The following is a 13941-nucleotide window of genomic DNA, read 5'->3' on the forward strand; positions in this document are numbered from 1 at the left end:
AGCCAAGAGAGCTGAATGGATAAATGGGGCTTGGAAAAAACAACACTTAACTTGTATATTCTAGGATTGTATATTTGAGCAGGAGGAGAAAAGGTTTGGGGTTCACCGGTTAAAAGTAAAGACTGTGTACTCAAAACATGAATTCTGGCTTTGCTGTTTGGTGGCTGTGTGAACTTCGGTAATTTAAAGAAGAAAAATTATGGTATGTACTTCTCGGAGCTATCTTTAGAATTCACTGAGGCAGTATTTGCTATGGGCCTAAACATAAGGAGACGTGTAATAAATTCTCTGTAAGAGTCAGAGTCACCACCACCACCATCATTATCACCATCATTACATTCCGGTTGCATTAGGCTAGGATAATTTCATAACAAGTTGAGCTAAAAATGCATTGCAATTCAAGAAGTTTACTCCTTTTCTACCTTACAGTTGTTGTCAGATGAATAAATTAGTGTAGGGATTTTCTCATGCATTTATCCAGAGACCCTTGTGGATCTTCAGTCGTGGCCTTTAAGGGCCGCCTTAGTGACCATCACATTCCTATGCAACCAGGAAAGGAAAGGAGCGTGATGAGCAGTGTGTGGAAGTTTGTATGGTCTCACCTGGAAGCAGTCCACATCCACTCACATACCATCAGTGAAAACACAGGCTGACAGCCCCACCGAGTCATAAATGTAGCTGAAAGCGTCTGGATGAGTAGTCACTACCCAGGATAAACCGCACACTATAAAACTGTTGTAAACAGCCAGCCATCTCCACCACATGAATAAGAAAGGATGAGGACATAAAAACATGAATAAAGGGAAAATTTGGTAAAAAAAAAAAAAAAAAAGAAAGAAAGAAGTGCATCTGTGGACCATACATAGATGGGTACTGTGAGGCTTACTGTGAGGCAGGACCTAGGGAAAGATAAAGTAGGAGGGAAAAAGAAAGTGTGTGCCTTTTTGTCATGTTTAGTGTGTCTAGCAGGTTGTAGAGAAGTCCGATAGAAAATGTGTTATAAATGTCTAAATTAGGGAAAAGGTACAGATCGGGATGTAGCTATTGGGTCATTAGTCCCCTGTTGGTAGTTCAAATCATGACAGTAAAGATGACGCCCAGAGAAGAGCAACGGAAAATGAATCAGGGTCACAATTTACTCCACCAGCACTTAAAAGTCTGGCTTGGACCAGGGACCAAGAGAACAGAAGGTAGGTTAGGAGATGGCAGAATAGCAAGAATGTGATGTCAAGGAACTGAAGGAATAGAGTTACAAAAAGGAAGGCATCTGTGGCACATCAGATGTAGTAAAGTCCAAAATGCAAAGGGTTAGTATGGCTTTTTTAAATGGTAGTTAGGAAATTGTCAGGTAATGGAGCAAATGTTCTTTTGGTGGAGTACTAGGAATTGAAAAGAGCTGAGGAGTTGATGAGGACTTCTGAAGCATTAAACCACTAAAAATATATCTTCATACATAAAAGCTTAGTCCTCTTTGTCAAGTTACAGCATGTCTGAGTTTTATTGTTGGTGTTGTTTTATTTTATTTCCTCTGCCTTCTTCAGGGCCTTCAAAAACTTTTTTGTATAGACCTTTAAACCAAAAAAAAAAACCCAAAACCTAGATTCTTAAACTATGTCCACATCTAAAAACAAAGGTAAAAATCTGTGTCTTATATCTGAAGAAAAAGGTTGGTATATAGAATTTTCTTTCAGACAAATATAGAAACAGTTGAGAAAGTCATTTTTTTGTTTAAATATATAAAAAGCTGACCTTTAGGATATTTTCTACTTAGCAGGCACCTTGCCTCTGTGTATCACAAGCAGAATCACGTTTTTTGTTCCCCAGTATTCTCGCTGTGCACTAAGACATGATGCAGTAGCTCCAGTAACACTGGTGATAATTTGACAGGAACTGAGCTTTTCTGTCACTGAGATCACTGAGGATACCCTCTCGGATGTATGCTATCAGTTGTCGGATATGCACACTGGCCTTCTTAAAACCTAGCAATTTTTCTAACATAAGATACATTTCAATGTTCATGGTCAATAGAAAATATGAAACACATTACTGTTATTTCCTAAACACTTAAAAATACTTGTCATGTGATAATAACTCTTACAGTGATGAGATTTCATTTTTTCATTGTTTTTATTGGTTTTAGTTTTAATTTATTTTTGTTGAATTTATTGGGGTGACAATGATTAGTAAAATTATATAGGTTTCAAGTGCACTATTCTATAATACATCATCTGTTATTGTATTGTGTGTTCACAATCCCAAGTCAAGTCTCCTTCCATCACCATTTATCCTTCCTTTTCCCCCTTCTACCTCCTCCTCAACCCCTTCTGATAATCACCATGCTGGTGTCTGTGTCTATAGTGGTTTTTTTTTTTTTTTGGCTTAGTCTCCTATTTTTCACCCAGCTCCACAACCCCACTCCCCTCTGACAGCTATCAGTCTATAGTCTATCTATGAATCTGTTTCTATTTTTTTTGTTAGTTTATTTTGTTCATTAGATTCCACATATGAGTAAAATCATGATACTTGTCTTTCTCTGACTGGCTTATTTCATTTAAGTCTAATGTTCCCCAGGTTCATCCACACTGTCACAAGGGTAAGATTTTGTCAAACATGTTGTCAAAGTTTCTTCATAAGGAAACTAAGAACGATGGAGAAAATAAGGAAAATTCATATAGGAACTGCTTCCTCTCTGTTGAGTGACCTGCTCTATCTTATTAATTGGCTGAATGACCAAGGTGATGCACACTTTAAAGGCCATCAACTGAATAAATCCGTCATATACATATGTATAGATAGATAGATAAAGATGTGCATACTCCAGTGAGCTAGTTTTTATTGTCCTCTGCCAGCAAACCTTAAGTATCTTCAATTATAGCACAAAATATACCATTTAGTAGTAAGTTTTCATCAGCAGATTATAAATTCCGTGAAGGTAAGGACTATCACAATACCCACCATGGTGTCTGACAATTGCTTAGTATATGTTTCTAGACTGAATAATTAAAGATTCTAAGTAGATGACATCACTAGATGTAAATATATAGTACTCTGTATGAAAGACTAATGATCAATGTTTTCATTTAGAAATCAATATTACATGGTTTACTGAAGGTTATAGCTCTTATGAGAATTAGGATTCAAATTACTATCTCAATCCACATTTTGGGACTTCTCATTGGCAATCAGTATTTACGTACCAGTATTACCAGCTTTAAGTAGCGAAAAACTTTGACTTAGAATCCTAAAACTTTTGAGACATACCTACAATAAAAACTATGCAACAATAACTTATCAAGTTAAATAAATTATGAAGACAATCCACATATTAATAAGTAAACAGAAACCATGTTTATGGAAAAGTTCCCTTTTCTAAGCCCCACAAATACATTTTAATGCTTCTGTGTCATCCAATGCACTCAGAGGCTTATATATGTTTACTTTTCTATGAACACAAGATAACTGACAGTGTGATATGCTAATTCCAGAAATTTTTAAACAAAAATCTATGTCATAAAGTTTATGTCAAATAAGGAGCATTACCTGGAGAAAATTGTCTTCTGGGGTTTTCTGGTGGTATTTTTACAATTCATAAGATATTAACAGACTTTAAACATTATATTTATATTGAAAGTTAGGCTACAGGGAATTAACAACATCATATTATATGTTTTACACTCATTAAAAATATTTTAAAGCACTTAATATTCTAAACTGAAATCTAAAGAAGAAAAAAATCTACTGTCCCACAACCAAAAAAGCAGAATTAAAATGCAGATCCAAGTTGAAGCTAACTTCCCAGTGACCTAATGATGTAGGGACTGGATTTTCCAATTCTGTATAAGAAGAGATCTATACATGAGCCTTTTCATAAAGCTTAGTCTTTTAAGGGAAGGCTCAAAGAAATTTGATTGGTTGTCCAGGGGCTTGTGAAAAATAAAACAATAAAAATAAAAATAAAATTTTTTGTGTGAAGAATAAAAATAAATAAAATAGGAGCTACCAGCACAAAACCTAAACTGTAAACTTGTGCCACACCACATACAGGTAGGTGAGAGAATGAGAAAAACAGGATAATATTAAAATTTCTAGAAACATTGAAACTTCAAGAACAATGCAGAAGCCAATGTAAATTTATGATATGGGACCATATGCTACTAGGATCATAATACAGAAAAAGGAAAGTATGAACAAAGAATAAGCAGCATACTAAATAAGAATAATTAAATTTAACTTCTAGAAATGAATAAAATCGTAATTGAAAATAAATATCAATGGAAAAGTTAAGCAAACAGATTAGAGACACAACTGAAGAGCGAATCATCAAATATTGTAAATGTGAGCATACTTACCAGAATACAACACGATAAGGTAAAGAGAAAAAATATGGAACAAAGATTAAAAGATAATGATAATAAAATGAGTAAACCCAACATTTCTCTAATAGAAATCTCAGAAGTAGAGAACAGAGATTTAAGGAAAGACACTACTGAAAGAGGTAATATTGTTCATTTTCCATAATTAAAAAAATGGCATTACTCCTCCAGTTATTATAGCAGAGGGAAAAATGACACCTCAGTAAGAAGGAGCAACCTGGTACCCAGATCTTGGTTTCTAATAGCATTCTCCAGTAAATGGAATCAGCACTCCTTGGAGAAATTGCTGATGACTGATTCTAGGACTGAGTCAGGAAATACACAAATTGACCCTGAGCAACTTACAGCCCTAGAAAATAAGGTAGTGTCCAAAAGAAAAGTTTACATTGATGGGGATATGTCACAGGGACACAGGAACCAACTGAAAGAGCAATTTGAGCAATAAAATACACAAAGTGGCATGAGCCCTGTGTATGAAACTATTTCAATCCAAATAGAAATGTATAGAGTCAAGGACATCTTTACTCTAAGTACTGTTCCAATTTCAATTGGTGTCTCATTCAGGATGCTGACAGTTTGTTCAAATGCATAGTCAATTAGTCCTCTACATAGCTCATGCTTTCATTGGATGAAATATTCATTTCTTATGGCTACATTATTTTGCAGGCCTTTTCTTTCTAGGATTTTTCCACTTTTCATGCTTTAGTTTTAGGTCTTTAGGTCTCTGTCAACCTATATTTTTGCATAAAGTAAATATTTTTTTATGTACCTTATTTTCCAGCCAGATTATCTCCTGCTCTCTATTATGAGCACCAATGTTATTTCAATTCTTATATCATTAACTATAGAATATGTATCTTTTATTTCTTATATTTGCAAACTTTATCAAATCTATAGAGTTTATCATTTTGACTTAATGAAGAAATAAACTGGCTAAACATCTATAAAACATTCTCACTCAAATAATCTATTTTTTTTTACTTACCATGATGTTTTTATAAATAACAGTCTGTCTGATAGGCTATATTCTTGTCTTAAGTAAGATTTAATTTTCCTAGAATTTGAGGGTTTTTAATATTTTTAGTATGATTCACATACCACAGAAATTCTTGTGATTGCATGGTTTACTGCAATTCAAAGCAATGACTTGATTTCTCTTCATGTCTTCGCTATTCTATACTGTTAAGGAATTAAGTCTCATTTAGAGATGTAGTCTATTTTAGTCATGTTTTTAAAAATTAGGAAACCATTACTTAGATTTTGAGTTAAGACATTTCCTCTGTGGAGTAATTATTTGGCTCCACAGCCTATAGCATTGAAAAATGAAATAATCTCCAATGCATAGACTTGCATACTAAATAGAGTCTACAAATTGCTCTGGATAACTGCAAATTCTCGCTAGTGTTAACTACAATTTTTTGGCAAAGATTCTAACGCCTCAATGAACATGATCTTGAATTCTTCATCTTACTGATGCCCATAGTTGAAATATTTGCTGTTGTCCTAAATGCTTTTTCTTCAGCCTTCATATTTGGACTATGTGTTACTGGTAAATCATTTCTGCAGATTATTCATGTTTTAGCTATTGTGGGGGGGGGATGACTCAAAGGCTATGGAGATGCACTTTTATCAAATCTATGGAGTTTGAACATTTTTCTTCACAGAAATACTGCCTAACCTTGAGTAATTTACTACCACCTTGGGCACACCAGCTTGAACTTGTAAGTCCATGTATCACAGGAATCCTAACCTTTATTTAACTTGTTGAATTTGATAAAAATAGCTTTATACCTTTAATGTATATCACCTTGAAGCTGTGAAGAATTATTTTTAGCTTTTATATCAGTTCAAATGGAACTCAAATATATGACTTGCTTTAAAAATCCTATGTCATGCCCTGGCTGGTGTGGCTCAGGGGATTGAGTGCCCTCTTGTGAACCAAAGGGTTGCCAGTTCAATTCTCACTCAGGGCACATGCCTGGGTTGTGGGCCAGGTCCCCAGTTGGGGGTGTGTGTGAGAGGCAACCACACATTGGTGTTTCTCTCCCTCTCTTTCTCCCTCCCTTCCCCTCTCTCTAAAAGTAAAATAAATCAATTAATTAAATTTATAAATAAATAAATAAAGTTTTCAAAAATGAAAAAATAGAAGTCCTGTGTCAATTCACTTTCTTAGTTTCATTTAGATTAAATCATTGTACCTCCAATTATTATAACTAGCATTTATTAAGCACAAACTATGTAACAGGTGCCATGTTAGGCCCAGGAGAACACAGCAAAAGCTCCTCCTACCAAGGGGCTTGGAGCCTGGAGGGACAGATAGACATGTAAACAGCTGTTGTAGGAGGTGCTGAGTATTTATTATCAGAATAAAAAGGGTCTTCAGTGACATGAAACAGGGAGTGCCTGACCCAGGACTAGAATGACAAAGAGAAAGGCAAGACAATGGTAGAGAAACAAGCTGTTTCCTTCAGCCCTGAGGTTGAGCAGACCACCCAGAGCACAAGAGGGGGTCATCAGTGTAGGTGAAGGAAGCAGCATATGAACACATGGGAAAATGAAGAACAGATGACACGTTTGTGGAACCTTCAGTTGCAGGTGCTTATGAGGAGAGTTGCAGAAAATGAGATGGAAAACGAGGCTGGTACCAAAAGCAAAAGATCTGTAATGCCTTGATTAGAAGTTTGCGTTGATGTAGGAGCTGATGGTCAGCACTTGACTGATTAAAGGTTAGTTTGAAAGTACAGTTTATATGTCGGTGAACAATGGAGGTAGGACTGAGAGAGTGGGACTTGTCTAGACATCTACCTTGGACAACTATTAAAATCACTTATTTAATAGTGTGAAATCTATAAAACAATTAAAAGAAGTATTCAGATTTAATGAAAGTTTCATAAAATAACACTCTTATTTTTTATTTTATTTTTCCCGCAGTGGGAGAGACTTCCGAGACTTGCCCAGAAGCTGCTGATGTTTTGTGCCGCAACAAGTGTATCACATCCCACCTTGTCTGGGACTGAACACCCGACCGCGCTGATAGGTCTGATGCAGCTCACGTGGTAAGTATGTTTACCCGTTCTAATGCTGCCAGTTCAGCACAGATTTTTTACTTTATTAGTAGAGAAACATATTGTCATTGATAACTGAGAAGAAATGTTCTTTTCATACACTAGAGTAGACTAAGAATAGCCAAAACCTTTTTCCAGCTCCTCTGTGAAAATATCCAGATGATAGTCCTCTCATTCTTTTTACCCCCACACTAAAAACTGCAACAAATCTATAGCAAATCATGTTACAAAAATTTTCCTTCATGTCATTTTATGGAACTGTGAGTGGAGTCAGAATTAAAATTGTCTGACTCTTGTCACGGCTGGTGTGGCTCAGTGGATTGAGTGCCAGCCTGTGAACCAAAAGGTTACCAGTTCAATTACCAGTCAGGGCACATGCCTGGGTTACAGACCAGGTCCCCTGTAGGGGGTGCACGAGAGGCATACCCTAAAATTATAATAACATTATTATTTTAAAAATAAATAAAATATTTTTTAAAATTATCTGACTCTTAACTAGCAGCCTACATTTCTTCATTGATTTTCATTATTGTTTCCATTCCTTTTTCTAAAAAAAAAAATATGTTGATTTTATAGATGAAGCTAAAAGTAGCACTTGAAATAAACACTAGATTAATGAATAATTTTATCAATTATATTACACTGGAGAAAGAGAACTTGATAAGTCACACTGGGGTTTTTTTTAAGACTTTACTTATGTTTAGACAGAGGGGAAGGAAGGGAGAAAGAGAGAGAAAGAAAATCAATGTGTGGTTGCCTCTCTTACACCCCCCACTGGGGACCTGACCTGCAACCCAGGCATGTGCCCTGACTGGGAATTGAACTGGCAACCCTTTGGTTCACAGGCTGGCACTCAATCCACTGAGCCACACCAGCCAGGGCTGAATATTTATTTTTAGCTCAGTATCAGTTGTATTCCTCAGGGTCATATAGAGGTGATACTTCTGAAGTGTTCATTTTTTCTTTCTTGCATTTGTTATATTTTTAATTGTGGTAAAAGATAACATAAAATTTATGATGATTAACTGTACATTTCAGTGGCATTAAGTAAATTTGCATTGTTGTGCAGCCAACACCACCATCTGTCTCCAAAACTGTTTTATCTTGAAAAACTGTATCTTTTTTATCTTGAAAAACTGCAAACAATAACCCTGCCTTCTCTCCACAAGCCAGCCCCAACAACCACCGTTCTACATTTTGTTTTTATGCATTTGACAGCTCTATGTACCTCGTGTAAGTGGAATCATACAGTATTTGTCTTTCTGCAACTGGCTCACTTCACATAGCATAATGTCCTCATTATTCATCCCATACTTTAGCTTTCAATGAGGGTATAAAAGGAAATAAAAATGATTGGCATTTTAAAAACTGTACTATGAAATACAACAGCATTATATTAATTTTGAAAAATATGTATTTTCTTTGTAACATATGTGTTTTCAAATGAAATTTATAATACATTGAATAATACTCTCTAATGTTATTTCTAACTTTTTTAAGTGTACCAAGAATACATTTTTTGATGCTGACTGTAAGGAATTGATTTCAATGGCATTTTGAAGCAATGCTCTAAAGCATTTGTAAAATCACCATTTTCTCCTCAAGACATAACAAATTGAGCACTTAATAATCACCAGTAAAACATTAAAAACTTGTTCAAATTTATGAAGTTTCTAAAGGAAAAGTAATTTAAATATGACAGTATTGACACGCAGGTCCAGTTTGGGAAGGACAATTGTCACATGCGCATGGGAAAGTTATTACACTTAGCCCTGGCCAGTGTGGCTCAGTTGGTTGGAGTGTTGTCCCACAAACTAAAAGGTCTCAGGTTCGATCACCTGTCAGGGTGTGTACCTGGGTTGCAGGGTCAATACCTGGTCAGGGCGGATACGAGAAGGCAACCAATCAGTGTTTCTCTCACATCATGTCTCTCTCTCTCTTTCTCCCTTCCTCTCTCTCTAAAAGCAATGAAAAAAATGCCCTTGGGTCAGGATTTAAAACAAAAAGAAAAATTATTCCAGATAATGAAATTATCTTCCTTTCATGTAAAGATGTAAATATTTCTATAAACATTATACTCTTTCATTTATTCCTATTCCTAGTATGGGCTAGGAACAAATTCCTAAACATGAGATAATGTAAAAATGAACAAGACGTTGTCTGGCTTCAAAAATTTTCTTTGTACTTGGGAAACAAAGACTATGAAGAAAAAATGTATTAAAATATAATGTTTTTTCTTTTGAAAGAAGGTGTTAGTAAAGGAGAGGCTTCCTGGTTAACTTTGAATGGTGACGAGCTCTGTGAAGAATACAGCTATCAGCTAATCTGGGGACCACACCTGAGGACCACATGTGTGTGTGCATCTGTGTACGCAGTGGAGAACTGGGTTACAGAACTTTGGAAAGAGTTGGAGGTATTTTGGTTTTTCAACGTGAATGCTCCACATGTTTCCTTTTTTTGTTTTGTGGGGTTTTTTTGCTTCACTCATTATTCCCTTTTCTGCATTTTTTTATTGTTCTTCAAGTATAGTTGTCTCCATTTTCTTGCCACCACTTTCCCCCACCCCCCACCCCTCACAATCAATCCTGCCCCTCTTTGGCTTTGTCCATGGTTACTTTATATATGTTCTTTGACAACCCTCCCCTTTCTTACCCCCATTATTCCCCTCCACCTCCCCTCTGGTTACGGCCAGTTTGTTCTTTATTTCAATGTCTCTGGTTATATTTTGCCTACTTATTTGTTTTGTTGATTAGGTTCCATTTATAGGTTAGATCATATGGTATTTGTCCCTCACTGCCTGGCTATTTCACTTAGCATAATGCTCTCCAGTTCCACCCATGCTGTCCCGAAGGGTAGGAGCTCCTTCTTTCTTTCTGTTGCATAGTATTCCATTGTGTAAATGTTCCACAGTTTTTTAATCCACTCATTTACTGATGGGCACTTAGGTTGCTTCCAGCACTTGGCTATTGTAAATTGTGCTGCTATGAACATTGGGGTGCATAGGTTCTTTTGGATTGGTGTTTCAGGATTCTTAGGGTATAATGTCAGCAGGGGAACTGCCAAGTCGAAGTCAATATTCAGAAATTGAAGTCATTTTTGTACACTAACAACGAAATATCAGAAACAGAAATCAGGAAAAAAATCCTATTTGCTATAGCAACAGGAAAAATAATAAAGTGCCTAGGAATAAACCTAACCAAGGAGGTAAAAGACCTGTACTCAGAAAACTACACAACACTGAAGAAAGAAATTAAGAAAGACACAAATAAATGGAAGCATATACCATGTTCATAGAGTGCAAGAATGAACATCATCAAAATGTCCATACTACCCAAAGCGATCTATAGATTCAATGCAATTCCTATCAAAATACCAATGACATATTTCACAGATATAGAGGAAACATTTCAAAAATTTATATAGAACTATGAATGATCCTGAATAGCCACAGTACTTTTGAGAAAGAACAAAATAGGAGGGATCATTATTCCTTTCAGACTTCCTTACATGCTTTTCTCCACAGCTATTTGAAGTATTGATGTGAAAACATACACAGGCAGTTTTGATTTTCCAAAACTGAAGTCAATTATTTATATATCTGTTAGTGTTACCCACAATTTGAATGGACAACCTCAAGAAGAAGTTGAATTTATTAACATAAAAGTAATATTTTGAAAAATTAAATAGTCACTTTATTACAGCCCCTTGATAGATATTGTTCATATCCAAAAGGAACACTACACAGCACATACACAGGTGACTATTGGTTTTGCAAATCGACTTCACTGATATTATATATTGATGGTCTTTTAGATACATTCTCCCATGTAAATAATCAGGACTAGATTCTTGAAGTCAGATAATATATATGCATAATGGAATAAATTACAATATTTTCAAAATGACCTTTGGAGAAATATAAGAAGGAATTGACCATTTGGTTTGTTAAACTGAAGTCTTCATTTTGACTTTGACCCTCACTTACTGGGTAATAATTTAAATTCTCAAAGACTCACTTTGCTCATTTGTTCAGTAGATATAATATCATCCATCCTATTAAGTGGTTTGAAAATTACGAGAAATAATGTAAATTATACATTTGTTCAGTCTACTAGAATTAATAATGTTAGCTTCTTCCATATTATCATTTCATATTATCTTGAAATTTATCAGTAATAGTGAATATCTTATTTACATGCCTTTTATCCTTACCAGAAAATAAGTGCGGTTATTCCTTGTAACTAAACTGTTACTGCAGGTTATGAGCAAAGACAAAATTTTCTTTTGCATCTTTATCTCCTGTTGCAAAATGCATGATTTATAATAAGTGAGATCAATTCCTTTTAAAAGGAACCATTAAATCAGAAAACGTGTTCTCTGCTTTCGTGGAAGGGAAGTATTGCCTACAACATGTGTTAAGTGCACCTTGTGGTCTAGGCCAAGGTGCACAACGCGGTGCTGGTCGCCTTCTCTCCTGCCCGCGACAAGGCCAAACGTCCTCAGTCAGTCCCATTGCTCTTTCCCATGCTCCCAGATTCTTAAAAATTCTTCTGAGTGAAGCACTCCGAGAAGTCATTTCATAATGTGGAGAAACTATTCAATATTCCTGTATGACACATTATGTATGGAGAAATGAGGTAGATACATGGACATAAGGCATTAAAAATAATTAATTATGAAGCTATGTCTTACAAATATGCTAGTCAATCAACATTTACACTGACCAGACAACCATATGGCTGAATATTATACCACTGGGAAAATGCCAATTGTTTAAAAGAGTGTTAGTAATGCTTTGAGTCCTTTAAGAATCATGATAAAGATCACAATTTAGAAAATAGTTTCTCTAAAGCAATGCCATTTTGATGATGCATATTTCTCATCGAGAAATGTTACAAAGCCTTCATATCATCCATCATTAAATAATCATGTATGGAAACTCATATATAATATAGTTTGCTAGTAATAACTGATCACATGAAATATTTATACTAATACAATGGAAAGTAACAAGTAAGTTGACAATATAAAATAAAGAAGTAATGAATTTAAAAATCAATGGTAATAACTATAATTTTGTGAAGTGCATAAAATATACACACACACCCCTGAGAACTGACATGGTTGGGAAGAGAGAGACGGTACATGGGGTGGACATTGAAAGGAGAGTATGATTTACTAGATGGAATGGAGAAGAGAAGATAAAGATACTTGTAGCAGAAATTCCAACCTTCACCACTAGTTGCCTTTCTATTTCTTTTTTTCCTTAAAAAACAAAACTCTAATTTTATTTGTTATAGCATTGTGACCAGCTACAAATACCATCATCTCCAAACTTCCTTATAGTCACCAGAGACCAGTAAGTTATACCTGGAAATTTGGGGAAGCGGTCCCTTTCAAAAAGAAAATGCACTTTTCTCTTTCTGTTTCTTTCTATGCCTTGAATACTCGTGACACTGGGGAGCACAACCGTCGTCTCGCGACCATGAGTGAGTGTGAGGATGGCAGCATGACAGGGTGGGAAGACGGGAAATGTGCGCTTCACACGACACACTTGAACCACAGGAGCAGCCTCAAACCGACAGCTTCTCCACTTACTGTTAATGAAGATAAATCAGTTCCTGTCTGTTTAAGTTACTATTATTTGGGTTTTCATTTTCCTGGAATCAAATGCATTTTTAACTGATACAAGCAATACAGAAAATGTATTATCTCAAACTGTAGAAGTCCAAAAACAAGAGGACTCCAGATTTGGTTAATTAAGTAACTTTAATTATCAAAAGTATAGCGCTGTGAACGCCTTCCTTCTTTATGCTCTGCCACCCTCAGATAACTGATTTTCTTATAAAGTAAGCTCCTCCCCTATAATCTCTTTAGTCCTGATGATCACATCTTTGCAATGATATCCTGCCATTAGGTTTTCTTCCCTTTGTTTTATTTTTAAGAATAAGGAAAACTTTTCCTAGGTGCCTTTTCTCCAGTAAGTCTCATTGTCCAGAATTGCATCCCAAGTCTATGCCTCAAGTAATTAAGAAAAGCAAATATCTTACCACAATTGCAGAGACAAACCATGAGTGGCCTCTGACATAGAGGAGGACTGTCTCACCCATGAAACACACCTCTGAGTGAATGAAGGTGAACACCTGGAGAACACTGCAGTTCTGTCCTCAACAAGAGAGGGAAGGGATGACTGACAAATGAGCACTAGAGAAAGCATTTGAAAAAGTGAAAAGTAGTCCACAACATAAAAGTAGAAAAAACCTGTTTTTATTCAAGATAATTTACTGAAAAAAATCATTGGTAGGCAATTTTGAAGATGAAACAGATTTCAGCCTAAAAAATACTTTGCATTGCAAGAAAGATTACTGTATTCAAGGCTAGAGATTTGGGAGAGTATTTTCAAACAATGTGAAAACCTCAATATTTTTGGCAAGGAAAACAATTCAAGACCATTCTTCAAGATGATTAATATGGTTTGGGTTTGTAAGATTGATAGATTAAAG

At 35.5% G+C, this 13941-nt stretch overlaps 1 protein-coding gene across 1 annotated transcript in view; it reads left to right on the forward strand.

Moving 5' to 3' along the window:
- MALRD1 (MAM and LDL receptor class A domain containing 1) overlaps nt 1-13941 on the forward strand; it is a 543248-nt gene that overhangs the window by 331199 nt on the left and 198108 nt on the right. Inside the window, 1 exon segment of the mRNA XM_071221350.1 lies at nt 7305-7429. Coding sequence (XP_071077451.1) covers nt 7305-7429 — 125 coding nt within the window.

The sequence above is a fragment of the Desmodus rotundus genome, chromosome 4 (genome assembly GCF_022682495.2).
Source record: "Desmodus rotundus isolate HL8 chromosome 4, HLdesRot8A.1, whole genome shotgun sequence".
Lineage (NCBI taxonomy): Eukaryota > Metazoa > Chordata > Mammalia > Chiroptera > Phyllostomidae > Desmodus > Desmodus rotundus.